The sequence below is a fragment of the Anarrhichthys ocellatus genome, unplaced genomic scaffold (genome assembly GCF_004355925.1).
Source record: "Anarrhichthys ocellatus isolate YVR2014 unplaced genomic scaffold, GSC_Weel_1.0 scaffold172, whole genome shotgun sequence".
Taxonomy (NCBI): Eukaryota; Metazoa; Chordata; class Actinopteri; order Perciformes; family Anarhichadidae; genus Anarrhichthys; species Anarrhichthys ocellatus.
Window position 1 is genome coordinate 254844 of NW_022280202.1, and position 27992 is coordinate 282835.

The following is a 27992-nucleotide window of genomic DNA, read 5'->3' on the forward strand; positions in this document are numbered from 1 at the left end:
TTGAGGTAGGCACTCCGTCCCCACCTGGAGGGAGCAATCCACCGGTTTCCGGCAGAGAACCATGGCCTCAGATTTGGAGGTGCTAACTCTCATCCCCGCCGCTTCACACTCGGCTGCAAACCGCCCCAGTGAATGCTGGAGGTCATGATCCGAGGAGGCTAACAGGACCACATCATCTGCAAACAGCAGAGAGGCCATCCCGAGACCCCCGAACCTGACGTTCTCCGCCCCTAGGCTGCGCCTAGATATCCTGTCCATGAAAATCACAAACTGGACCGGTGACAAAGGGCAGCCCTGGCGGAGGCCAACACCCACTGGGAACGTGTCTGACTTATTGCCGAGAATGCGGACACAGCTCCTACTGCAGTCGTACAGAGACCGGATCGCCTGTTGTAACGGGTCCGGCACCCCATACTCCCGCAGCACCCCCCACAAGACCCCCCGAGGGACCCGGTCGAAAGCCTTCTCCAAGTCCACGAAGCACATGTAGACTGGTTGGGCAAACTCCCAGAGCCCCTCCAGTAGTCTTGCGAGGGTAAAGAGCTGGTCCACTGTTCCACGGCCGGGACGGAATCCGCACTGCTCCTCTTGAATCTGAGGTTCGACAAACGGTCAGAGCCTCCTTTCCAGCACCCTGGCATAAGCCTTCCCCGGGAGGTTGAGTAGTGTGATACCCCGGTAATTCGAGCACACTCTCCGGTCCCCCTTTTTGAAGATGGGAACCACCACCCCGGTCTGCCATTCTATGGGCACTGATCCCGACCCCCATGCGACATTGAAGAGGCGTGTCAGCCAGGACAGCCCAACCATGTCCAGCGCCTTCAGCATCTCAGGGCGGATCTCATCCACCCCCGGCGCCTTGCCACCAAGGAGCTTTTTAACTACCTCAGCGACCTCTGCCAGGGATATGGGTGACCCTCCCCCTAGGTCCTCAGGCGCTGCCTCCTTTGCAGAGGACATGTTGGTCGGGTTTAGGAGTTCCTCAAAGTGCTCTTTCCACCGCCCGACGATGTCCTCCGTCCGGGTTAGCAGTTCCCCCCCTGCTGAGAACAGCCTGGGGTAAGCCCTGCTTTCCCTTCCTGAGCCGTCGGATGGTTTGCCAGAACCTCCTTGAGGCCAACCAAAAGTCCTTCTCCATGGCCTCCCCAAACTCCTCCCATGCCCGAGTTTTAGCATTCGCGACCACCGCAGCTGCAGCCCTTCTGGCCTGCCGGTACCTGTCAGCTGCTTCAGGAGACCCCTGGGCCAACCAGGCCTTGAAGGTCTCCTTCTTCAGCTTGACGGCTTCCCTCACCACCGGGTTCTCGGGTTGCCGCCACGACAGGCACCGATGACCTTCCAGCCACAGCTCCTAGCGGCCGCGTCCACAATAGAGGCTTTGAACATGGTCCACTCGGATTCCGTGTCCCCAACCTCCCTCAGGATGTGTGAGAAGTTCTTCCGGAGGTGGGAGTTAAAGACATCCCGGGCAGGGTCCTCCGCCAGACGTTCCCAGTTTAACCTCACTACACGTTTGGGTTTGCCGGGTCTTTCCAACCTGTTCCCCTGCCATCTGATCCAACTCACCACCAGGTGGTGATCAGTTGACAGCTCTGCTCCTCTCTTCACCCGAGTGTCCAAGACATACGGCCGCAAATCAAATGATACGATTACAAAGTTGATCATTGATCTCCGGCCTAAGGTGTTCTGGTACCAGGTACACTTATGAGCCACCTTATGTTCGAACATGGTGTTCGTTATGGCCAAACTGTGGCAAGCACAGAAGTCCAATAACGAGACACCACTCGGGTTCAGATCGGGAGAGCCGTTCCTCCCAATCACCCCCTGCCAGGTTTCTCCATTATTGCCCACATGAACGTTGAAGTCCCCCAGGAGAACTATGGAGTCGGTAGGCGGCGCCCTTTCCAGGACCCCTCCCACCGACTCCAAGAAGGCCGGACACTCTGAACTGCTGTTTGGTGCATAAGCACAAACCACAGTCAGAGCTTTGCTCCCCGCAACCCGTAGGCGCATGGAGGCGACCCTCTCGTTCTCCGGGGAGAACTCCAACACAGCGGCGCTCAGCCGGGGGCTCGTGAGTATCCCCACTCCTGCCCGGCGCCTTTCACCCTGGGCAACTCCGGAAAAGGACAAAGTCCAACCCCTCTCCAGGATCTTGGTTCCAGAGCCAACGCTGTGTGTGGAGGTGAGTCCAACTATTTCTAGCTGGTATCGCTCCACCTCCTGCACCAGCTCCGGCTCTTTCCCCGCTAGCAAGGTGACGTTCTACGTCCCTAGAGCTAGTCTATGCTGCCGGCGATCGGCATGCCCAGGCCTCGCACCCGACCCGCCGCCCGGTCTGCATAGCCCGATAGCCCGACCCCGATGCTTGTCCCTGCGGGTGGTGGGTCCACAGGGTGGCTGTTCCATGGTGTTTATTCAGGCTGAGCCCGACCGGGCCCCATGGGCAAAGGCCTGGCCACCAGACGCTCGCCTACGAGCTCCCCTCCTGGGTCTGGCTCCGGGAGGGTGCCCCGGCTTCCCTGGTCCGGGCGAGGTGGCTAAAGTCCATGGGCTAGCTATCATAGGGGTCGTTTTGAACCGCTCTTAGTCTGGGCTCCCCTGAAACCTGTCCCGGACAATATAGCTCCCAGGATCACTGAGCCACTCAAACTCCTCCACCACGATAAGGTGGCGATTCGCAGAGGAGCCGCAATTGGCAGCAATTGGCAGCAATTGGCTAAACTGCTTCATAGACCCGCCTCTTTTGGGCCAAAACGATTTAGCCCCCCTAGCTGCGCGTTCTGAGACGTGTCATGCACACAGGCGGAGAGCACGAGCAGACGAGCACACAGGCAGAGAGGACGAGCAGGAAAAGCATATATTTTGCGCAGATATCATATTTTACACATATTACTGGGTACATTCCATAGTTCAAAAACACAAATATTGACAATTTGTATAATTTATGATTATTATAATTTTTTTTTTTTTTTTTTGTGTGGCCATGCCCCATTGCCCTCTATCAGCCAGCCGCCACTGATTGTACAGTGTTCCTGTTATTTTGTCCACCTGCTGGGTACGTACAGCATCTCTAAGATTAGGTTGTCTTTGGTTGTCTCTGCATGTTAGGGAATTGAGTTAGCTAACTGGCAAATTCCACGATGCTTTAATGCTGCACTGGTTACAGAAAATAAGCATTTTGATTTCTACACTGACTAGTGTGGACAAAGCGTTGGGTTCCTAAATTTGACTAATTTACTGCTGCTCTCTGCAGTTTGTAAAGTTACAACTCCACTGCTACAACGGCCCCAATATACACATACAAATGTCCCCCGCTCTGACTATTCCGCTATATTAATTTGAATGGTAATGTCCTTAAAAATCAACCTTAAAAATAAGGAAAAAACTTCAGTCAATTAAGAGTCTTGTCAGCTTGTCGGTCATCTGTAAAACACTTTGAATGGCAATGAACCATATGAAAGGTGTAATTCAAATATTTGAGTGAGTGATTGTCATAGATTCTAAAGTGTGGATGATGAGCAGCGTTCTTCCAAACGATTCCTCCTCAATTGTTATTTAATGGTGGTGGTGGAGAGCCCGTCACTGTTCCTTGTTCACACTACACACTGTACAGTAGCTGCCATGGATCACCTAATGGACTACAGACACCAGACCCTTCAAAGTTCAAGTCACTGGATTTGTACGCAGGTGTGCAGTAAATCTTTTCAGTTTGGCCCAGCTCCAATAAAGCACTGACCTCTGTCACTGAACATCTGGTGTTCGAGCCCTTTGAATGGTCAGAAGACGACAGTAGGCTGTGTGTAGTTTAATGAGTCTATCCTGCAGCTACACACACTTCTGGTTCAAATGAGCAGTTCTCATTAAAAATGTTCATCCTGTTGACTTGTTCCATGTTTTGTTTATTCATTACCACACCTAAAGTGAGGTTTCCTGTCATCTTCTATATATGGTTCATACAGACCATAACTTAGTGTGAATCTATGGACGCTGGTTGCATTAGATTCATTTAGATATGAGCACTTCAGTGTTAAAGTTGTCTTCAGTATGTAGAGCCTAGTAAGACACACTGCCTACATGTGTGGCCCATTGAGGTCTATAGAAACCAGACATCATAGTCAAGTGTTCCTCATCAAGTGACTACATCTGTACAGAGGTGCTGCAGTAAGATGGACTGCATCTCGTCACTTGGGCTGGAACACAATGACACCACTTTGCATTTCTAAATAATCATTTATTTACAGGTTTGTTGCACAACGGTCACAATTCACACACTGATTTACATATGAAGTACGACGAGAATGTATATTCTGCCAATACTGCAAAAACAACGTTTAGAAAAACATGTCGGAGCTGGAAGAGCCTCTCAGACAAACATCTAAAGATAATAAACCTCCATGAACAATCACAGATCAAAGCAGAATGTGAAATGTCTCGTCTCTTTGAACAATGTGAGCCAGCTGGTGGCTGTATTTACAGCCAGTCACTGACGGAGACCTGTGGTGTCCTGCTGGGCCTCAGAGAGGCGTGGCTGGGGTGGAGGCAGCAGTGGGGACAGTCACTGGATGCAGCCCCAGGTCCAGGGATGGAGCTTCATCTGGTGGTGGAGGGCTCCTCTTCTGGGCGTCCAGCTTCTCTGTTAGCTGAGTGTAGAGCTCCTTCACTGGCTCGCTGCTCTGTGGTCACCAGACAAAGTGTCAGTACATACATTAAACACTCCGTCCAGACGCTGACATGTGTCCCGAGGGCTGCTCTGTCACACAACTGCTCTGTTTTAAAGCTGCAATGTGAAACTTACTGAAGTGACTCCGTGGATAGATCATATATCCGTCAGTCTGAGTCCTATGTGTGGATGTCTGAAATTGGCTGAACTTAAGCTGGTGTTTGGGACGTTTCTGGGGACATACTACTTCACTTGATGTTAGATATCAGAGTTTCAGGATAGACAGCTTATCAAGAGGAGGAACTACCGGCTACAGAAGAACAGCTGCGTCCTGTTCACAGCGGTCCTGATCACAGACAGCATGCACATGTATTTAAAGTGAGGCTGTGTCATCAAAAGAAACATTCAATAAAGCATCTGTCATCCCTTCAGGTCTCCTCTCTGGTGGAGTCAGTGGACACATGTAGGAACACATGCGTCTCATGTTTACTGGTTTGAACATCACTTTGATTCTATGATGTCATCTTCATGATACGTATCAATAATGTTCAGTGTCTTTGTTAACGGGAGCATCTACAGGTGAATAGGGTCAAAATGTAAAGTAATAGATAATGAGACAACTATAGAGATGTTATGTTGAATATGTAGATGAGATCTTTTTCAATGTGTACTTATCTGTGTACATAACAGAAATGTGAACATTGTCACATAACGCCAAGTTCAACATCCTTGTTTCCTTCTGTGGATATGTAGAGTCACAGGTTCTCACAGTCTGTAATCATGTGTCTTTAGATTTGTCTTTGTGTCGCTCCATAAACAGAAGAACAAAGACATGTTTTTAGTGATAAAATGTGTATAAACGAGTCTCTAATGATAACAATCGGAGCCGGTCAGTGGCAACAACAAGCATTCCTACTGGACGCTGCACAATAGACCTTGTAGCTGGTTTAGTGGCCGCTGTTCTGTTATAGACAAGAAGATGCTGGCTTACAATGAATTTTAATATTAGTATCATTTACCACGACATATTTAGCCGTCATGGAATTATTATACACACCATTTCAAACTACGTGAACGTTTTCCTTCATCGTAGGAGTTGACCGATACCAACGAGGGATCAGGACTCACGGTGGGCTGAAGTATACGAGGTCTGTTAAAGCACTCCGCCCGTCACTACAACCCCGGCTCACTGCTGAGCACAAGCTGGATGTAGAAATGAAGCCAACCTGTTTTGGAGGTTCAAGAGTTTTCACCAAGGTTTCCCGACACGACGGCAGCACTTTGTGATGTAGATGCAGCATCATCCGGAGGGCGTGTCTGTGCACGTTCTCTTTACTGGAACATATCGAGACACAAACAAAATTAATCAGGAGACATGGCGGAGACGTTTGAGTCAAATGTAACACGAATAATGTGGAAGGGACGGGACCAGCCTGCTGTCTGAAGCTGTGTGTGTGTGTGTGTGTGTGTGTGTGTGTGTCAGTCACACTATCGGCTCTGCTAGAATCAGCTCACCTGGAAAAAGAAGTAAGAAGGAAGCCATCGAAAACTACTGAACAGAAGTCTTCCGATCCGAACTCATCAGACAGCAGGGTGAGGTGTCCGGTCAGCAGGTGCAGGAAGATGTCACCAAAGGCCATGTCATTGTAGGTCTCCACTGGAACAGCAGACACACAGCTCTTATTCTGACGTGTCGATCCTACACAGTCTTCTACTGCTGACTGTAGTCGTGTCACTTACTGCTCAACGGGTCAAGCTGCTGACCCACACAGTGTTCTGAGCGATACTCACCCAGGGCAGGTAGCAACCTCTGCAGGGCGTTCTTGTTCCTCAGCTTGGCGATGTGGAGGACGTAGTAGAGACCCATTTCACAGGCCACTCTGTTCTCCTGCAGGTACCTGAGGGACAGCAACACGTCTCACCGAGGCACTCTTCATCATTTATCACACAAGAACAGGAACACTACAAAGAGTGCCTTGACTGTCCAGTCTGTGGTAGTAGTATTCTTGTGTTGTCTCACAGTCATGCTGTGATCCACAGAAGTAGTCTCATGAAGGCTGCTGTTATGCACTCTGGCTGTGAGCATGTTCACGTTACAGCTGTGAAGTCATCAGCACACAGGAACCCCCCGGAGCCGTCTGTGCTCGGTTAGGATGCTTTTATTAATAACTTCAACCTGTCAAGTCAGACAGATGAGTGACTTTGTTGGACTTGAGTAACAGCTGAATAAAAGTCATGTTGTTGCTTTTTGATGTTCACCTGTGATATTTATAATACGAGACGATGGACTGTATTGTCCCAGTTGGGACATTTGTCTTAGACTCAAACACTGCACACATGACATAGTGTCCTATCGTATAGCTGTGCAGCAGTAATGATAAGAAACAAACATGTACTGAAGCACTTCACAGGTTGCTCGTCCATCGACCTCTGACCCCACCATGGTGAAGGGGACTGCAGGTCTTTACCTGCTGAAGGCATCCGGCAGGGTGGTGGGGTAAGACAACGAGCTCTTCTCCTCACCGGGGAGCTTGTTTTCTGCAGTGAAGGTGTGATCATCAACAACCACTGACATCATGGCAGGCAGGAAGCGGGTCACCACCTCCAAGTCCTGACAGCAGGCACACAGGAAGATCCATCTATGAGTTTATGAAGCAATGCAGCACACATACGCCGCAGGTGAACACTCTACGTACCAAACGAGGCTCTTTAAAGACCTGGCTGTCAATCATGTCCCACGCCCCTTGACCCAGTGACAGCATCCTCAGCAGCAGCATCAGGTCCGGACTGTCCTGTTCAAAAACAGACACAACAGAAGGACTTACAATGGGCTGTGTGTGAGGGAACTCTACAGTGAAAACACAAGGAACTGTGGTGGACAAACTCTCTGCCTTTCAGCATTCACAGTGGCTGTCATTTAAAGAACTAATAATCCAGAAACATGCATATTAGAGAGGGAGGGACAGTGACTATCAGGCTGGATGAAGCTAAAGGAAGACACGGGGTTGAATAATACCAAAGTCCCCTTTAAGTGCCGACTACGCTTCTAGCTGCATCCCTGTCACCAGTCAGTCAGTAGAACACCATCGGCATGGTTGTGCATCATGTCGCCTGTGTCCTCGTGCACAGCATGCTCACCCTGGGTAAAGCGTCCTGACTCAGCAGTTCTTGCAGGTTCCTCATGATACTCAGAACCAGGGTGTTGCATGCAAACGGGTCACACAGGATCATGGACAGGTCCCTGGAACGCACAGAAAGATAAATTCAAGCATTGATCCGGTATGAACAGCTCTGTTTATAACCCTTCCCCTCATCCCTTACCCGAGGACTTGCTCTTGTCCTTTCTTCACTCCATCCAGGAAACCTTGCAGCTCTCTGGCTCGCTTGCCGTCCACAAACTTCTCACGGATGCAGGCGTCTAAACACCAAGTGAACTGTCACAGCACACAACAGAGACAGAGAGGAGAAAGAATGCTAGAACACAGAAAACACAGGGTTTGGGGCTCCTCAGTGGTCTGATGGTGTCCATAAGTGATCCTCACCTTATGGCAGGGGTCCACAGAGCAGATCTCACTGATGTCCAGGTCGTGAAGAGACATCAGCAGCTCTGCTCTCAGCGTGCAGTAGTGGACATTTCGCGTTCGCAGGAAGAGCGTTCTTAAAAACTGCAGCACCATGTCGTACAGCTTCACGTTCTTTCCGATCATCTGTGTCAGCTTTAGGACCACCTGGAACATCAGGAAAGCTTAACAGCGCCATCTCTTCACACAGAGATTCATGCCTCAAAGACTTTGGTTCTTGTTTAAGAGACATCTAATCTGATGACTGACTCACCTCGCCTTGGCGTCGCGCTTTGGGGGAGGGGCTGAAGAAATTGTGCAGGATGGAGAGGTCGCTGCTGAACAGAGCGGCTTCCTTCTCCACAATGTACTGCTTTAGGAGAGGCGACACTTCATCTCCAAACAGAGCCTGGTTGTCCTGCCAGATCTGCCTCTTCACCTCCACCGCACACACCTTGTACAGTTCCTTGTCAGCCATCACCATCTTCAGTTTCTTCTCTGGCACCTGCAGGAGGGAGCATGTGATGAAGATTAAGGGGCACTTCTGCAAAGCCAATTTGAAGATTTTGGCTTAACAACTTGTTTTATACCTAATAAACTTTGATACGGACATTCAAGGTTCCCAGAGGGTCAAAATATAGTCACTGCACAAATCAATGTACGCGTGTTGTTCCACGCCGGGCCTCTAGAACAGCTTCACATTCTCCAAGTGTGTGGAGGGACGGACAGCATTCTTCCAAAACGCATTCCCATTTGGTGTCTGGTGATGTGGTGGAGAGCACCGTATAACAATGACTCAAACTTGTGCTCATTATTTACTTATTGTACTTTACTATTATTGTCTAATGAGGGATGAGGACTAAAACTTTAGACATTTTCCTTTATATTGAAATGAAGACGGCTACAAAATGTACAATAATCACATTCAATAAATTCCAGCAATATCGCATAAAAACTCTCGACGGTGTTAACGGGGTTCTCTCGACGGTGTTAACGGGGTTCTCTCGACCGGCGTTAACACCGGTAGATAGGACGCCGGTAACATCGTCGATAGGACGCCGGTAACATCGTCGATAGGACGCCGTTAACATCGTCGATAGGACGCCGTTAACATCGTCGATAGGACGCCGTTAACATCGTCGATAGAACGGCGGTAGATAGAACGCCGTTAACAACGTCGATAGAACGCCGTAGAAAGAACGCCGTTAACATCGTCGATAGAACGGCGGTAGATAGAACGCCGTTAACACCGTCGATGTGACGCCGTTAACACCGTCGATGTGACGCCGGCAGATAGAACGCCGTTAACGCCGGCAGATAGAACGCCGTTAACGCCGGCAGATAGAACGCCGGCAGATAGAACGCCGTTAACGCCGGCAGATAGAACGCCGTTAACATCGTCGATAGAACGCCGGTCGAGAGAACCCCGTTAACACCGTCGACAGAACCCCGTTAACACCGTAGATAGAACGCTGTTAACATCGTAGATAGAACGGCGGTCGATAGAACCCCGGTTGAGAGAACCCCGTTAACACCGTCGAGAGAACCCCGTTAACACAGTCGAGAGAACCCCGTTAACACAGTCGAGAGAACGCCGGCAGATAGGACGCCGTTAACAACGTCGATAGAACGCCGTAGAAAGAACGCCGTTAACATCGTCGATAGAACGCCGGTAGATAGAACGCCGTTAACACCGTCGATGTGACGCCGGCAGATAGAACGCCGTTAACGCCGGCAGATAGAACGCCGTTAACGCCGGCAGATAGAACGCCGTTAACGCCGGCAGATAGAACGCCGTTAACATCGTAGATAGAACGGCGGTCGATAGAACGCCGTTAACATCGTCGATAGAACGCCAGTCGAGAGAACCCCGTTAACACCGTCGAGAGAACCCCGTTAACACCGTAGATAGAACGCCGTTAACACCGTAGATAGAGCGGCGGTCGATAGAACGCCGGTCGAGAGAACCCCGGTCGAGAGAACCCCGTTAACACCGTCGAGAGAACCCCGTTAACACAGTCGAGAGAACCCCGTTAACACAGTCGAGAGAACCCCGTTAACACAGTCGAGAGAACGCCGGCAACATCGTCGATAGAACGCCGGTAACATCGTCGATAGAACGCCGGTAGATAGAACGCCGGTAGATGGAACGCCGTTAACACCGTCGATGGAACGCCGTTAACACCGTCGATGGAACGCCGGTAGATAGAACGCCGTTAACAACGTCGATAGAACTCTGGTAGATAGAACGCCGGTAGATAGAACGCCGGTAGATAGAACGCCGTTAACGTCGATAGAACGCCGGTAGATAGAACGCCGTTAACGTCGATAGAACGCCGGTAGATAGAACGCCGGTAAATAGAACGCCGTTAACGCCGGTAGATAGAACATCGTCGATAGGACGCCGGTAAATAGAACGCCGTTAACATCGTCGATAGGACGCCGGTAGACAGAACGCCGTTAACATCGTCGATAGAACGCCGGTAACATCGTCGATAGAACGCCGGTAGATAGAACGCCGTTAACATCGTCGATAGGACGCCGGTAGACAGAATGCCGTTAACATCGTCGATAGAACGCCGGTAGATAGAACGCCGTTAACGCCGGTAGATAGAACGCCGTTAACGCCGGTAGATAGAACGCCGGTAGATAGAACGCCGGTAGATAGAACGGCGTTAACGCCGGTAGATAGAACGGCGTTAACACCGGTAGATAGAACGGCATTAACACCGGTAGATAGAACGGCATTAACACCGGTAGATAGGACGCCGGTAACATCGTCGATAGGACGCCGGTAACATCGTCGATAGGACGCCGGTAACATCGTCGATAGGACGCCGGTAACATCGTCGATAGGACGCCGGTAACATCGTCGATAGGATGCCGGTAACATCGTCGATAGGACGCCGGTAACATCGTCAATAGAACGCCGGTAGAAAGAACGCCGTTAACATCGTCGATAGAACGCCGGTAGACAGAATGCCGTTAACATCGTCGATAGAACGCCGTTAACATCGTCGATAGAACGCCGGTAACATGGACCCTGGTCACCAAAGCAACCTCAGGCTGACGCTCCCTGCCCCATTCAGAGAACCACCAGTGGCCGGTTGCACCTGCAGGACGTACGCCCGGTCTTAAACTTAGCCGGCTGGAACTCTACACATTAGCAAGTTGCTAGGCAACAGTCATCGCTGCGTGGGCAGTCACATGAAAGTGTTTGGCTAAAACCGGGAGTAGTAAGGCTAGTGCAACCAACGTTAACAAAGACCGACTTAGCAGTTAGGACCGGGCTTAGTGAAGACCAGTTGGTGCAACCCGCTCCAGGTTAGACCTGCATCCCGTCGGTCTGAATGGGGCATCATATATTCTAAACGTACTGTACTCTGTGACTGTAATACACGTTATTAATGCTACAATACACAGTACAATACACTGAGACCGTGGCCCCAGCACTGCTGATTAAATGTCAATATTGCTCACACCTTGGGATATATCGCCATTTCTTTGCTTTAACAGGAAAGCAATGGCCCTGAAGACACTTACCTTGGGTAGATGCTTCAGCACCTGCATTACCACTGGCTGAATGGACGGCATTTTGACAAGGGGAAAGCTCTTCTCCAGCAGCTCCTCAAGCTTCCCATATCTGTAGGAAAACAGAGCACAATAGCATCCAAGCTGGCTCCTTCAAAACATGACTCAACGTTCAGAGTTCAATGACACACCTGTCCTCGTCCTTGCCCTCTGCAATGGTGGCGACTCGCTCCATCAGCTTTTCCCGAAGCTCGTCAAAGACGGACTGGTGGAACTCCAGCCGAGGGGTTCCGTGTAGATCAAGGAAGGGAAGAGCAGACTGGAGGGTTGGCAGCAGGATGCCATTTTCCATCTGCAGTCATGTAACGCATCAGGGATTAGTTGTAACTGTGGCTGGTCAGAGCCAGCTTAATAAATGTTTCCTTGCTTATGTGCAATGGCTGATATCAACTAGACAACACAACTTAAGACATTTGACACACCATGGAAATGGCTTAGAGTAATTTGGCATATAAAAAGGGACCATATGGTTTTTAGTCTTCTGACCACTCAAACAGCTTTAATACTACATGTCATCATTCACCCATTCATACACTGATGACAGGAGCTACCATGCAAGGTCCCATCAGAACTATCCAACTATTCATACCCGGCAGGAACAGCCTGCGGACACATTTTATTTACTATCAGAAGCCTGTCTAGAGGCAGTATTCTGTCTTCTGTGGCTCAGTGGAGAGCACGGCCGTCATTCAATCAGAGGGTCGGCGGTTCGATCCCCGACTAGTCGCATGTCGATGTGTCCTTGAGCAAGACACTTAACCCCAAAATTGCTCCCGTAGCTGTGCCTACCGTGTGACAGAATCTGAATTGTAAGTCACTTTGGATAAAAGTGTCTGCTAAATGACTGTAATGTAATGTTTGCATGGTGTCATATTAGCATATTTAATACGCAAAGTGGAAGAGAAGGCAAAACCTAAAGACTTCTCCTACAGAAGGTTATTACAGTGTCTGATCTCCACCTGTGTTCACTCATGTGTGTGAGTGTGTGCACATCTGCGTTTGGTTATTGGTTAGTCAGACTGGCTACGGTGGCTAAGCTAACAAAAGCCTTTTCAGTTGAGGCTAATGTTGGGGCTAATGTTGGGGCTAATGTTGGGGCTAATATCAGTTTCAGGGTGCATCAGCATACGAAATCACATCACCATCATTTCTAAAGCCTTGCATGTAGCCCAACAAGGGAAGAGAAGATAGATAGAAGACGATGTGTTTCGCTACTTTGTCAATAAAGATAATACACACTGATCGTGAAACGAACTCATTTGCATATGCATAAGGAGGCAGTCCTGGTGTGCCGGTCTTGAGCATAGCGCTCCAGGGCTCGGTACACTCGGGCTCTACATATGGAGTGAGTCTTGATTGAGAGGTTTAAACTGTGATTAGTTCAGCGGAACGTCCAACAGTGCTAACCCTAGACTAACCTTCTGTTTGTATTGTTAAGTGTGAAGAAGAGCTTTTCTCAAGTTAATTTCAGCTCGTTCCAGCCTGCTTTTATTGTGAAGCTCTTGACACTGAAACAGGAAGCAGTTCCTGTTTCAATCTAAGCTTCTACTTTCTTTGACCAATGACTTCTGATTTATTTCTTCTTATTCAACAGCTGCTCGGAGGATCTCTCAGAGCGTTTCGTTCTCCATCCACTAAACTAAAGAGGCTTTCTACAAGATAAAAGCATGAACGGCTATTCCAAAACACAGAGTTACCATTAGTCCTCTCACACATCCGACTGGTAACGTTATTCGAAGTGTAACGTTACGACATGACCACACAGCGTGGTCCTGGAGAACCCGGGTACCGTTACCTGGAACTGGTCGATGGCTTTCAGCGGCTCCGTGCAGTTGGTGAGCGTCTCTTTCAGGTCCTCTCCGTTGGAGATCCCCAGCTCAGGCAACCCCGCGAACATTCTGCTGCTTTATCATCGACTTCAAGAGCTACGTGGGGCTTAAATACTCCACCGTGTGGATGTTTAGCCGAAGAGATCCCGCTTGCTACACAATACTCCAACACATCACGCTCTCTATGCAGTCAAAGGAAACTTCCGGTGTTGTAACTGTGTAAACAGTCCGTCAGAAACACCAGCGACGGATCTTCTTCTTTCTTCTTGTTTGAGGTTTACTGGCGGTTGGCAAACAATGAATTGGTGCATTACCGCCACCTACTGGTCTGGAGTGTGGATCAGGATGTCTGGTACTTATATACAAATTAAAAGAAACAAAACAAAACAACGGGCTCATGTTTTCTTAATAATATGAATGAATCTAAGATATTTAAATAGTACTTGATGACACTCACTGTTTGAGTTATTTTGCAGAATATCCATCCTCCTGAGACCCAGGAGAAAAAAAAGTGTTTTAATTATTCATTTTTTAAATAAATGAAGTGTTGGGGTGGTAAAAACATATTGCAAAGATGTTTTTTTAAATGTAACTTTATTAAAATGTTACAACATGTGTACTGTAGTGTACAACAGGACTTCAGATTTTGCTCCAGTTTTCAATTTTAGTGAGCACATCATTCATCATTATGGAGAATAGTAATGGACTGACTATACTACCTTGAGGCGTTCCATTTTCAATACCAACCTTTCCAGAATAGCTCTTTCCTACTCTGACTTCTAAACATCTTTTTAATAAAAAATCCTTTATCCATCTATACATTCGCCCCTTAATACCCAACTTGCAGAGTCTAATTAGTAACCCTTCTCTCCACATCATATCATATGCTTTCTCTATGTCAAAGAAGACAGCCACAACACTTCCCTTGTTTACCTGCTTTCATAACTTCATGTTCTAAACTTAAAGCTGGATCTAAAGGACTTCTCCCTTTCCTGAATCCACTCTGGTATTTGGATATATATCCTTTACTTTCTACATAATATATTCATCTGTCATTTATCATTTTCTCCATTATTTTGCAGATATTGGATGTTAAAGCTATTGATCTATAGTTCCTGGGTTCGTACAATCTTTACCGGGTTTGCGTATCAGGACTATAATTGCCTCCTTCCAGCTTTGAGGCAATTTGCCACCCTCCCAAACTTTATTATATAATTTGCGTAATATATCCTCAGAAGATTCACTAAGATTGTTTAACATGATATAATAAATCTGGTCCTTGCCCCGACGTTTTGGTTTTCTTGAGACATCGGCTCAGTTCTGTTTTTGTAAAAGGCTTGTTTAGCAGATCATTAGTATCTTCCTCTTGCTGTAATACATGTTCATTCTCCACTATTGTAGCTTCCCTTCCTTTTACCTTCTTCACCAATAGTATCTGAACTATGTATTTTAACAAAGGTTTTTCTTTCTCTGCATCTCTCACTGCTGCTGTTTCACCATCATTGAGGACTGGATACCACTCTCTTTTAATCCCGTTCATTCTGTTCATCATGTTCCACACCGTATCTATTGTTCTCTCTCTTCCTATTGAGTTACAAAATGTCCTCCAACATTCCTTCTTTGTATTTTTATGATCCTCCTTACATTTGCTTGCAACTTTTTATAATCAGTAAGATTCTGAAAACTATGATTCTTTTTTAATACTTTGAAAGCTTTATTCCGAGATTTAATTGCTTCATCACATTCCTTAGTCCACCAAGGAATCATCTTCTTCTCATGCTCACCTCCCTTCTTCTGCACGGACTCCTCTACAGCCTCTGATAGCTTCACAAATAGAATCATTTCTACATCTGCACTAATACACACTTTCTCCATCTCTTGATCACTAACCCTTCTACATTCATCCCAGTCAGCACTGCTGATAGACCATTTCTGTAGTCCTTCTGTCTCATTATTGGATGATGGTCACTTCCTACCGTTGTTCCTCTTATTACCTCCCAGGAGCTAACTCAGATACTAAAGTAAGGTCTATTGCCGGCTCTGTCCCTGTTCTGATGTTACATCTTGTCCCAGTTCCATTATTTAAGCACACCAGGTTTTTTATCTCCATTAATTCTTCTATCATTCCATTGTTATCATTACCATTACCCCATAATGTGCTATGAGCATTAAAATCTCCACAACATATCACTATCCCTTCTAGCTCCATCCATCCATCCATTTTCCTCCGCTTATCCGGGGTCGGGTCTCGGTGGAAACAGGCCAAGCAGGCTGACCCAGACCTCCCTCTCACCGGCAACATGTTCCAGCTCATTCTGGGGGATCCCGAGGCGTTCCCAGGCCAGCTGGGAGATGTAATCTCTCCAGCGCGTTCTGGGTCTTCCCCGGGGTCTCTTCTCAGTTGGACGTGCCTGGAAAACCTCCAGTGGGAGGCGTCCAGGAGGCATCCTAATTAGATGCCCGAACCACCTCAGCTGACTCCTTTCGACACGAAGGAGTAGCGGCTCGACTCCAAGCTCCCTCCTGATGACCGAGCTCCTTACCCTATCTCTAAGGCTGAGCCCGGCCACCCTACGGAGGAAACTCATTGCGGCCGCTTGTAGCCACGACCTTGTCCTTTCGGTCACGACCCAGAGTTCGTGACCATAGGTGAGGGTAGGAACGTAGACCGAGTGGTAAATTGAGAGCTTTGCCTTCCAGCTCAGCTCCCTCTTCACCAAGACGGTCCGGTGCAGCGCCTGCTTTACTGCTGCAGCCGCACCGATCCGCCTGTCGATCTCCCGCTCCATCTTACCCTCACTCGTGAACAAGACCCCGAGATACTTAAACTCCTTCGCTTGAGGTAGGCACTCCGTCCCCACCTGGAGAGAGCAATCCACTGGTTTCTGGCAGAGAACCATGGCCTCAGATTTGGAGGTGCTAACTCTCATCCCCGCCGCTTCACACTCGGCTGCAAACCGCCCCAGTGAATGCTGGAGGTCATGATCCGAGGAGGCTAACAGGACCACATCATCTGCAAACAGCAGAGAGGCTATCCCGAGACCCCCGAACCTGACGTTCTCCGCCAAGAGGCTGCGCCTAGATATCCTGTCCATGAAAGTCACGAACAGGACCGGTGACAAAGGGCAGCCCTGGCGGAGGCCAACACCCACCGGGAACGTGTCTGACTTATTACTGAGAATGCGGACACAGCTCCTACTGCAGTCGTACAGAGACCGGATCGCCCGTTGTAACGGGTCCGGCACCCCATACTCCCGCAGCACCCCCCACAAGAACCCCCGAGGGACCCGGTCGAAAGCCTTCTCCAAGTCCACAAATCACATGTAGACTGGTTGGGCAAACTCCTAGAACCCCTCCAGTAGTCTTGCGAGGGTAAAGAGCTGGTCCACTGTTCCACGGCCGGGACGGAATCCGCACTGCTCCTCTTGAATCCGAGGTTCGACAAGCATTCGGAGCCTCCTTTCCAGCACCCTGGCATAAGCCTTCCCCGGGAGGCTGAGTAGTGTGATACCCCGGTAATTCGAGCACACTCTCTGGTCCCCCGTTTTGAAGATGGGAACCACCACCCCGGTCTGCCATTCCATGGGCACTGATCCCGACCCGCATGCGACATTGAAGAGGCGTGTCAGCCAGGACAGCCCAACTATGTCCAGCGCTTTCAGCATCTCAGGGCGGATCTCATCCACCCCCGGCGCCTTGCCACCAAGGAGCTTTTTAACTACCTCAGCGACCTCTGCCAGGATATGGGTGAGCCTCCCCTTAGGTCCTGAGGCGCTGTCTCCTCTGCAGAGGACATGTTGGTCAGGTTTAGGAGTTCCTCAAAGTGCTCTTTCCACCGCCCGACAATGTCCCCCATCCGGGTTAGCAGTTCCCCCCCTGCTGAGAACAGCCTGGGGTAAGCCCTGCTTTCCCTTCCTGAGCTGTTGGATGGTTTGCCAGAACCTCCTTGAGGCCAACCGAAAGTCCTTCTCCATGGCCTCCCCGAACTCCTCCCATGCCCGAGTTTTAGCATTCGCGACCACCGCAGCTGCAGCCCTTCTGGCCTGCCGGTACCTGTCAGCTGCTTCAGGAGACCCCTGGGCCAACCAGGCCTTGAAGGTCTCCTTCTTCAGCTTGACGGCTTCCCTCACCTCCGGTGTCCACCACTGAGTTCTCAGGTTGCCGCCACGACAGGCACCGATGACCTTCCGGCCACAGCTCCTAGCGGCCGCATCCACAATAGAGGCTTTGAACATGGTCCATTCGGATTCCGTGTCCCCAACCTCCCTCGGGATGTGTGAGAAGTTCTTCCGGAGGTGGGAGTTAAAGACCTCCCGGACAAGTTTCTTACATGGGTTGTAATAGTTTGCAATCTAATCGTTCCTTCTCTTGTCCACATTTCAATCATCACATATTCCAGCTCTGTTCCTTTCTCCAAAACTTTAACTGTATTCCTTGTTTTATAAATATTATACACCCTCCTCCATTCCCCCCCCCCCCCTCTATCTCTGTGAATACTATCATATCCTTTAATAACTAAGTCTAATGCTGCTTTAAGCCAGGTTTCCTGAACACATATGATTTCTGGTCCTTTAAACTCTTGTCCATTAGCTAATAAGCTTCTTGCGTTCCATTGTAGTACAATCATACGGTCCTATCCACTGGGCCTCCTGGCTTCCCATCTTCTCAGAGTCTTTATGCTCCCAAGAACTTTCTTTTATCCCAAAAAATCTCTCAGCTCCCCTCACTATTACTTAGAGTTTCTCTGTTTTTTGTTCGACTTGGTCAGTACATACATATATGCAATAAACAGGATCAACACTGTCAGTGCTGTATTGGTTTCCTCGGACAGACTTGTCTCTACTCTCAGAACTTGTTTAGGTGTTTCATTCATTACTCTTTATCCTTGTAGCCTCTTCACAGCCTCTGCATAGCTGATGTTGTTTCCTGCTTTCACCTGTTGGATTTCCACCGCCCTCTTCCTGACTTCACATCCACCATATGTTACCCTGTGCTGGCCACCACCATTACAACATCTATCCTGTACATTATCCTTACACTCCTCCACTCTGTGACCCGCTCCACACTTGGGACATCTCTGCTTCCCTTTGCAAACTGCTGCTATATGTCCAAACCTCTGGCATAGCAGCGAAGCGGGGGAGGGACATAGGGCCTCACCGGGAACGAGGTACGGAGTCCTGAAACTCAACTGTTCTTTACAACCTCTTCATTCTGCTCACTTCTCCCCCATAAACACTCTGTTTGAGTTTGTCGAGGTCCTCGTCTACAGGAATACCTGTTGTCACTCCTCGTGTCTCTCCATTCTCACTCACAGATCTTTTTTCACTTATCATTTCCTTACAGACTTTCTATATCCATAGTTTTGTTTTTTTGTTCTTCCGTTTTACATATCATCAATAAGCTTCCGTCCCTCAAGACTTTAGCCATTTCCACTTCTCTGATCTTCTTTCTCAATTCTAGACAGAGCTATGGGGCTCAGACCAACATGCTCATCTTTCTGAAGTTAAGGATCATTTTAAATTCCTCCCTCACAATCTTCCTTCGAACAACTCTGTTTCCTTCATCAGAGCTGTTTCCCTCCAAGCTTCTCTTATTATTTTGACTCCCATTCAAACCTCCCTCACCCCTCCTGTTCTCTCCCGTCCTCCTCACCAGAGACTGGCTTCCAGCCATCACAACCCACATCATCATCCTCATCCATTTCCTGTTTGCGCCCCTAATCCAGTCACAAACCAGTTCATGCCAACCGCCAAATCAAAAAGTCCCAAAAGTCGCTTTCAAAACCAAATGATGAAACTTTTGCCGTTAAACAGTCACCAGCGAAGGCTATTGTTCCGTACTTCATTCATGCTCTGCGGAGAAAAGGACAAATTCACTTTTTTGTGGTTAATTGCAAACCACTGAGTTTGCTGTATTGGCTGAATGCTGAACGTTGAATGTGTCACTTGTTAGAAGTATTTGTGTTTATGAATGATAATTATTAACATGTTGAGAAATAATAATGATCAGAAACGGGAATCCACAGAAATGTTTAATTGTTCTTTGGTGGCTTCAGATGACTTTAAGCACTTGGGGACATTATAGTAGCCTAACTGGTGACCAATAAGACATTTGCTGCAGAGGAACAACAATCACCGCACATGTTGTGGCCGGCCCCAGAGGACAGGTTGAGATATAAAACATGGAGAGCTCAGAAACATGTATCTGCATCTAACTAGTCCTAGTTATACCACTAGCCATACATGACACAAATGTGACAGATTTATTCAGCTTAATAACTTAACTAAAACATCTTTTGGGAGAAACTCAACAGCTGAGAACTCATTAGAACACCAAGAAGCACAGTTACACTACATCACGTCATCATCTACCTATTGACACACACTCACACTGATGACAGGGCACCAAGGGACCCATCAGGACTAAACTAATTCACATTCACACACATACATATTGGAAGCAGTTTGGGGTTCAGTGGACATGGACACTTTAACATGCGGGGCATCGAAACACCGATCTTCCCATTGTAAGATGACCCCTGAGCCACAGCCCCCCCCCAGAGAACACAAAAACAGCACTGCCCTAACGTGCATGTTGTGAGTGGGCGTAATATTACTTAATGAATCCAAAACAATTACCAAAAACTTGGTTTATTCTGTACAGTGTGTAAGTTACACACTTTGACGCGAATCTCCACAAACAAGCAGAAGGTTTAGTGCATTTGCAAAGGAAATAGTGGCGGTCATATTTTACTGCTTTGTTGAGTTCACTACTGATTTTCACTGCTATACATATACACTGGTGCAGATATTTAAACTTTTCCAAAACATATTGAAGGTTTTGGACGGACATATGCATTCTCTAGGAGGAATATGAAGGTGTGTCCCCCTTGCTCTTACACCATGCCTTCTTGAGTTCTTGTCTTTCGGTAGATCATCAGTAGGTATACCATTGCAACGGGGAGGAGGGCGATGAATAGGAAGAGAACGCCAGCCCAGGGCCCTGGGGGCAGAGCCTTCATCAGTCCCAGTCTCTCTGCTGGTACCAGACTGCTCTGAGTCAGCATGTACCCCAGAGCCCAGCCTACAGATGCTCCTCCTGCCTGCAAAGACACACAAGGGGACCCACTGAAACCACAGCACACCATGGACAAGCCTTCTGATTTAGTCCAGCAGACAGTGCTGTCGACAGTAGTCCGTAGTTAGAACACAGACTGATAAATACAAATGTTTCATTGATTTCCTTTACTCCTGACCGTTTTCTGGAAAGAGATGGAGGGAAGGGAGTGCTCATCGAAACTGTAGCCCTGCAGTAAGAGGACCTGGACGAAATTGGAGACGGCGCAGATATTCTTCACGTATTTCATCTTCTGCTTCGTCTTTTGAGTCAGCTGTGAGGGGAAATACATTGGGTTAGCATTTATAGTTAGTTAGTGAGATCGTAACTTGCTTGATCTCGTCTCCCATCACTGTAGATATTTCTAGAATGATACATTGTGGATACATTGTGTTTGTTTCCCTTTTGAAACGAGTCTACTGGCCTATTTGGTGATTTTAAACATGAACATGTTTGAGAGTTCTTCTTCGTTAAGGTCCGTGCTCTCATGAGTACCTCAGTGATGGTCATGTTGCACATGAGTCGAATTGCCTCCTTCAGTCGACTGGGGGACGTCACGGGGATTTTGGTGAGCAGGTCGATGTAGTTATGATTGAGGAAGAAGGCAGAGAATGCCTGTGGAGATGATGGGAAACTGAGTCATTAGTTTTCAAACAAACATCTTGGAAAACATCCTGTTCGGATTGAAAGTCATTCAAATAATGAATCATATAATATAATAACAAAATAATTGACCGCAACTAGGATGGGGTACAAAATACTGCCATCTATAAAGGGCACATTCATAAGATCCCTTAGAATTCTGCTTCCAGGGGCTCCAGAGGGGCGGGGGCTGCAGTGGTCCAGATGGGAGATGACAGGCGCCTAGATCAGAGAAAGGACTAGACCCTTCTGATGTTGAACAGGAGGACTCTCTGATACTGCTGCCGTGTTTGATGAGAAAGATAATTCATCATCCAGGGTCACTCCCAGGTTCATGTCCGAGTACAGTCGATGGCAGGGCTCACAGTAGAGCTACCTACCGACACTAAGCGGTGCTTCGAGCTAAATGCTACTGTCAGCATGCTAATTGTCACGAAGACAATGGAAGCATGCTGCTATTTCACAGGTAGAACTCAAATGCAATGCTAAAATCCTCAGCAGTTGGTCATAAACAAATGTATTGAAAGAAATAATTATTAACCCTAACCCTTAACCTGTTAATTGGGTTGAATTACAAGTTAAGGGGTCACCAAAGCTATGGTTATTCATACTGAGGGAAATGTGGATGTCTGTACCGAAGTTGATGGCAATCCATCCAATAGTTGTTGAAATATTTCAGTTTGGACCAAAATGGAGGGCATTCAGATTAACATCCCTGCAGTCACGCTTCTAGCAAGGCTAACCAGCGTGGCTAACCAGCGTGGCTATAGCCAGATAGAACTGATTACATTGTGCCGAGCATTTCGAGTGTACAGGTCTTTGCTCCCTGACCGTATCCCATAAGGCTGTGCCTCCTCCAGGACACCATGCCTGTAGAGAGCACCGTCCTAATAACAGATGAGCTCGGACAACAGTCCCGTTCATTCCATGAGCCACAGGTCTGGTGGTGGGGTATGGATGGATAGAAGCCATACTCGCCACTAACCACTGACTATTAACAGAGAGTTTGTGACAGGACAGTTATTGCTGCAGGTTATATTGTATATGATCTTCAACAGCCTACTTGTATCCTGAAATGTACTGTTAAATAGGTATACAGTATGGACCAACATTGAAACTTTAACAACACTCAGATCAGCAAAAACGTTCAATGATGTAAGACTGAGAAATCCAAAAAGCAAAGAACACCACAAAGGAGAACATCAAATGTTTAGTCTAAGAGTAAGAACTACTGTTTGAACGTCTGCCTCACCATAAAGCTTCCGCTCACGTTGGGTTGGAAGATTCCATCAAAGGAGCACTTTGAGTAAGTGCAGTTGTCGAAGGAGAACAACTTTGTGATGTTGTCCAGGCAGCTCTGGTAGTCTCCTGTGCCCACTACTGATACATTCATCTGGGGGTCAAAGTGGGCTGGTCTGTAGCTCTGCGTACATGGAGAATCAAAGACATCCTTCCCCAGCTGGATGGATGTGTTGAACTGTTGTGGATAGCAGGGATGAGCCACCTGGGGCGTCACACCTGCAGTCTGAAAGAGACAAAATAGATCAAAGTCAAACATGTTTCAAGTATGACAAGTATAATTTCAAGTAAACTGGTAGAATAGATGAATATTCAGTGGCCAGCAGTATTTATACTCCCTATGTGCAATCAAAAGTTATATATTTCTATTATGTATTAGTTTTCTTTACGTTGCCAGCCTCAAAATATCAACTTATACAGTGTTAGGTTGTTGTTTTATAATGAGTATATATATATATGTATAATTATTATTAGTTTTAATCTTTTTGTAGAGAGTTTGATGAGAAGTTTGAAGCTGCCAGCATCGGGTTAGCTTAGCTTAGCATAAAGGCTCGTCTGTCTCTGCCCCACTGGGGCAAAATCTGCCAACCGACAAATGTAAAGCTCACTAATGAACACATTATTTATTGTTTGCCTAATTCATACAAAACCCAAAGTGTAATAATCTGTGTTACCAGACTATTTCTACTTCCTCCTGGAGTTCAGTCATCACTGTGAGATTGCCATCAGTGGAGACTCCAGAGAGGTACAGGGGTTGGTAGGTAGGCTAGCCGTTGCCCTGTTTCCAGTCTTTATGCTAAGCTACACGGCTGCTGGCTCCAGCTTCATATTCAAAGGACAGACATTAGAGTTGTATTGATCCTCTCATCTGCCTCTCTGCAAGAAAGCAACAACGCCTATCTTCCAAAATCTCACACTACTCCTTTGAGCAGGTTCGATGCGGCAGTTTGGTGGAGTCAGTGGAGTACACCCTTAGCCCTGCGCACTCTGCATCAAGCACCCTTGTTGTCAATTGTACTGCAGTCACACAGTGAATTTTTTATGAGCTCCAGAAATGATTTTATTGAGCTGATCTTGACCTCTGACCTCACAGTTGTCTAAGAGGAAACACAATCCTTAAGGAAGAAGCTGTAACAGTCATATGTAACTGTAGGCTTTAGACGTTTTAACTGTACCGTGATAAGATGAGCCAGCAGTCTTTTCAGGAACTGGTCTTGGCCGTAGCACAGGAAGCTCTGGGTGTATAGTCTGTAGGTTTGTCCGTAAAGCTTCAGCTCCATCACATTAGCCTCGTTCTCCACCGTTTCCGAGGTTTCAAAAGCAATCTGTGTGGAAGCTCCCCCTAAATCCAGAGCTCCGATCCTCTCTCTGCCTGGATTCAGCCATCGCCCTACAAAGCCGTACTGAATGGCAAGAAAAGGAAGGTCAAGGCATAACAATTTGAATCAATGGAGGAAAATAGAAATATTTCATGACTGAAAAGAGTTTAATCGGAGAAGAACATACAGCCAAGAATAACTTCCAGAGCCGCTCTGTGTGGAGCGTTTCAACCGGGCAACCAACTTGAATCTATGGCAATGTCAGTTGACAGACTGTCTGCAGTTGTCCGCAGCCACGCTACGCTACCAGTAGTCTTGATCTATTGCGCATGCGTTGAACCACGTGACAGTACAAACATGGTGTCCGCAGCTGTCCGTGTGTACATCTGTTTGGGAGTGTATCCGAGGCTTAGTGTTGGTGTTTGGGACAGCTGTAATATCTTGTGACGAGATTGGACGACAAGTCATTTGAATTATTCACTGAGCATATCACCAGTTTAAGAGCAACTCTACTTGTGTTCTCATTGTGTACTTAGTCTGTGTGGGTTCCCTCTTTCAGTTGGCAGGCCGTCTGCATCTGTTGCTTGTGTTCTTTGACGGATTTCTTGCCTGAGTTCCTCGTGCCATACTGGTCTGTACAAGTTCTGTTTTTGCCTTTGTACTTTCTTTGCCTCAGTCTGTGTTGCCTGTCAGTTTTGTTTTATTAAAGCTCACTTATAGTTTGATTCATCCTGCCAGCCTGCTGTCCTGTTAGAACTCAAACACCTTGTCAGAAGTTGTGTACCCCTTTGCTCCCCTGGTCAGCAGGTCTGGCTCCATGTACCGTGGCAACTTCTTCTGTTGTTGTGACACGTGTGTTGCACAAGTCAAACACTTTAACTTCCTCCACAATGACGTTTTAATGTAACAGTGTTTGTGACGTTCTGTGTGTTGAACTGAAAAGTCAAAGCTCACCTTCACAAAGTTTTCAAGTAGGTAGTTGACTGTGACCCAGCCATATGCCGCCTCCTGCCGTCCGCTCAGGATGGTTGCCTCTTTGAAATTGAAAGGGTAAGACCGCAGTTTGCTCTCCACTTCCTGCAGAACCCACTGAGACTCTGTGGCATTGACTTCTCTTTACAACGTAGTGTGTTGAATGGGGAATGAAATATATATTAAGTTATTCCAACGAAGATCCATTTCAATGCATTCATGCATCATTGATGAGCAGTGTGGTAGAAATATTAGTGCGATATCCTGTCTTAATAGGAACTTAACTTACTTCAAGAGTCTCATGCCTGCAGTAGCTCCCATGCAGAGTGAAGTTTGGTGGTGCCTGGGTTTGGGGATATCCTTCACGGCTCGTTCCAGGCAGAACTCCAGACTTTTGGCTGCACCACCAGGAAGACCTGCATAGCTGGATATCCCTCGACCTTACCAGAAAGAGAAGTTATTTTGGCTTGCCTGACCTCAGAAACTGAACTTCCTCGTCTTAAAGGATAAGTGAGCTTCTGACAAAACAGGCTCTGGATGGCGTTTCTAAGGGAACTCTGAAAACAAACAGAAACAACTGAGGAAGTAGCTAAGAAGGCTCAAACACTATGGTGAAGAAGTGGAGCATGAAAAGGTCATTGGATGAGTTTCTGTAGAACTATGTGGAAGTGAAAGTGAGACTGGCTTTAGCACTAGGACAGTATGGGGTAGAAGGGTCTGTTCAGGTACCTCACGTACCTCCGGTCGTACCAAGCTAAGCACACACTCTTCACTTCACTTGACCAGGTTTTTGAATGTCTTGAGATTTGTCTTGGAGGTGAATGTCATTTTTGATTATTGAATTTGCAAGTTTAAACATTGTGAACACTACAAGTTTCCCTGCATTATGGCATACTTATTTTGCCCTGAAGAAGACGAGCTAACTACAACTAGTTCTGCCAATAAAACGCAGACTTGACCACCAGCATCTTGTTGTCAGTGTCAGCTTCAAGCCTGCAGGCAAACCTGGATTCACAGCAGTGATGCAGAGTCAGCTATTCCAGCCTTCTCACACCCACTGGGAGGAGCTCACCTGCTACAATACACTCGCTGTGCTGGGTAACAATACCAGTGCCATTTTGCTTGTCATTCGGCCATTTGTAGATGTACATGGTGGTGCGGGATGAGCCGGCATCCAGAACAATTCCGTACTGAAACAGACAAAGCATTACATGTCAGAAAAGTACAGCATGCCTCCATATCTCACTTTAGCTGTTGAAAATGCTGCTCAAAAGTAACCATTATATATTGCTTTGCTCATATGTCATATTGATATGACATCTGGAATATCTCAGTGCATCTCTGATAGGTTCACTGACTACACAGGTAGAAATGTGTGAAGCTTCAGTAACTGTGGTATTGAGAGGATGTGACTCTAGTCTCCAGTGAATCGTCTGTTTCTCATTATGGCCATTTATGGTTGAACTCATTCCTTTTGCTAACACATTTCCTGTCATGAGACTAAAGAGTACAGGTTTACTGATTTGCGATGATGAATGGGTGATGTTATGTATTGTGGTGTCTTAATTCATTCAGCAATGTTGACTTTGTCTCCCTTTGTCTGCTCTATTTCAATGTCAACTTCAAAGCATCAAGTTCTATTCAAGCATTATTCTGTAAAGGATAAAAGCAGCACAAATGAGATCATTTCCTATACCCTTTTGAAATCAATTTCAAAGTCTTTATGAACAAAAGGAAGAGCACATGAATAATGTTCTCTAAATGAATCTCAAAAAAAGCACAAACCTCACATCTTTTGTTTCTTTCTGTCTTGTCTTGTTTCTGCAAAGCACCTTTTAATTATTCAGGCTAACATCCATCGCATGGCGGGAATGTGCTGAGCTACATTTTAAAATAGTATCGTATAACACTATTACATTGGAACACCTTTTTAAACCGTGGACCCCAATCTAAAGTTTCTTATCTTCCTGTAACTTGTGAATAACTCTGTGTACATCACTAAAGAGCCTGATGCAGAGACAGAACCACGGTGCAAATCATGGTGAGTGTACTGCAGAGGAAGGCTTGAACAGAAATATAGGATGTTCTCCTCAGAAAGTCACCTTCAGCCAAAGAAAATTACAATTTTTGTTCAGTCCATAATACAGTAAAGATTATGAGATGAGTGCAAAACTTCAATCATTCTTTCATTACCGTGTTTTCAGGTGGTGTCTGCATCTCTCTAGCTGGAAGGACCACCAGCAGAATCCCAACTATTGCCAGTACAAGCAGCCCCAGGGCAGGGATGGTGTGGCAGCAGCGCAGAGCCATTCTGGAGACTGTTTGCTCGGACGGCCCTGACAGCTCTGTATAAAAGTGCGTGAGCACTTAATGCCAGTAAGGAAATAAAGGGCGGGCACTGACAAATTGACAGCCAGTTGTCTCAAATTGTTTGGTAAGATGTACCACTTCCTGTCACCCCTGCACGCACCCTTGTGCACAGAGAGTCTAATGGATGTGTTTGAGATTGGGCTGTTTTGTATGGAGCCCCAACGTGTCATTCAGACATGAATAATCACATCAATACATCCTGTAAATGAAACAATACTTTCTTTAGTCATTTATTTATAATCTATAATAATTATCACTTTCAGTTTTCAGAAATCATTTTCAAACATTCTTTTATTTCAAAATGTCATTATGCAAAAGTCTTTTAGTAATTCACAACGGCATATCATATGTTCTAATGACATATTCAATCCTCTCTAAGCTTTCAGTATTATTCAGTATTTCTATACTAGAATCAATGAGATATCAATATAACATTACGGATGATATGACATTTCATAACAACAGGTCATTGTTACAATGTTAAAGTCACTTCAGTTCCTCTTCAGACCCCCCCACATAGACTTAAGACCCAACATCATATTAAATATGTGATATTGCGTTTCAGCTGCTGGACAAACAATACTTCAGCAAACATTTGTCGATTGTATGTAGTTGCTACAGAAATATAAAA

At 46.9% G+C, this 27992-nt stretch overlaps 2 protein-coding genes across 2 annotated transcripts; both read right to left on the bottom strand.

The window, feature by feature from the left end:
* Positions 1-2999: 2999 nt before the first annotated feature.
* Positions 3000-13872, bottom strand: nelfb (negative elongation factor complex member B). Its single transcript, XM_031878305.1, has 13 exons — positions 13610-13872; positions 11946-12106; positions 11767-11866; positions 8498-8728; positions 8206-8391; positions 7985-8097; positions 7802-7904; positions 7360-7455; positions 7132-7274; positions 6455-6561; positions 6179-6320; positions 5890-5998; positions 3000-4676 (listed from the first exon to the last, which is right to left on the bottom strand). Exons 1-13 carry the CDS (start codon positions 13709-13711, stop codon positions 4518-4520), a joined length of 1752 nt encoding a protein of 583 aa, XP_031734165.1. The 5' UTR covers positions 13712-13872; the 3' UTR covers positions 3000-4517.
* A 5403-nt stretch (positions 13873-19275) lies between these two features.
* Positions 19276-27324, bottom strand: LOC116400452 (ectonucleoside triphosphate diphosphohydrolase 2-like). The gene is made up of 9 exons (XM_031878287.1): positions 27185-27324; positions 26064-26181; positions 25281-25431; positions 24974-25133; positions 23876-24103; positions 22654-22926; positions 21255-21374; positions 20899-21033; positions 19276-20745 (listed from the first exon to the last, which is right to left on the bottom strand). Exons 1-9 carry the CDS (start codon positions 27299-27301, stop codon positions 20539-20541), a joined length of 1509 nt encoding a protein of 502 aa, XP_031734147.1. The 5' UTR covers positions 27302-27324; the 3' UTR covers positions 19276-20538.
* Between the last annotated feature and the right edge of the window lie 668 nt (positions 27325-27992).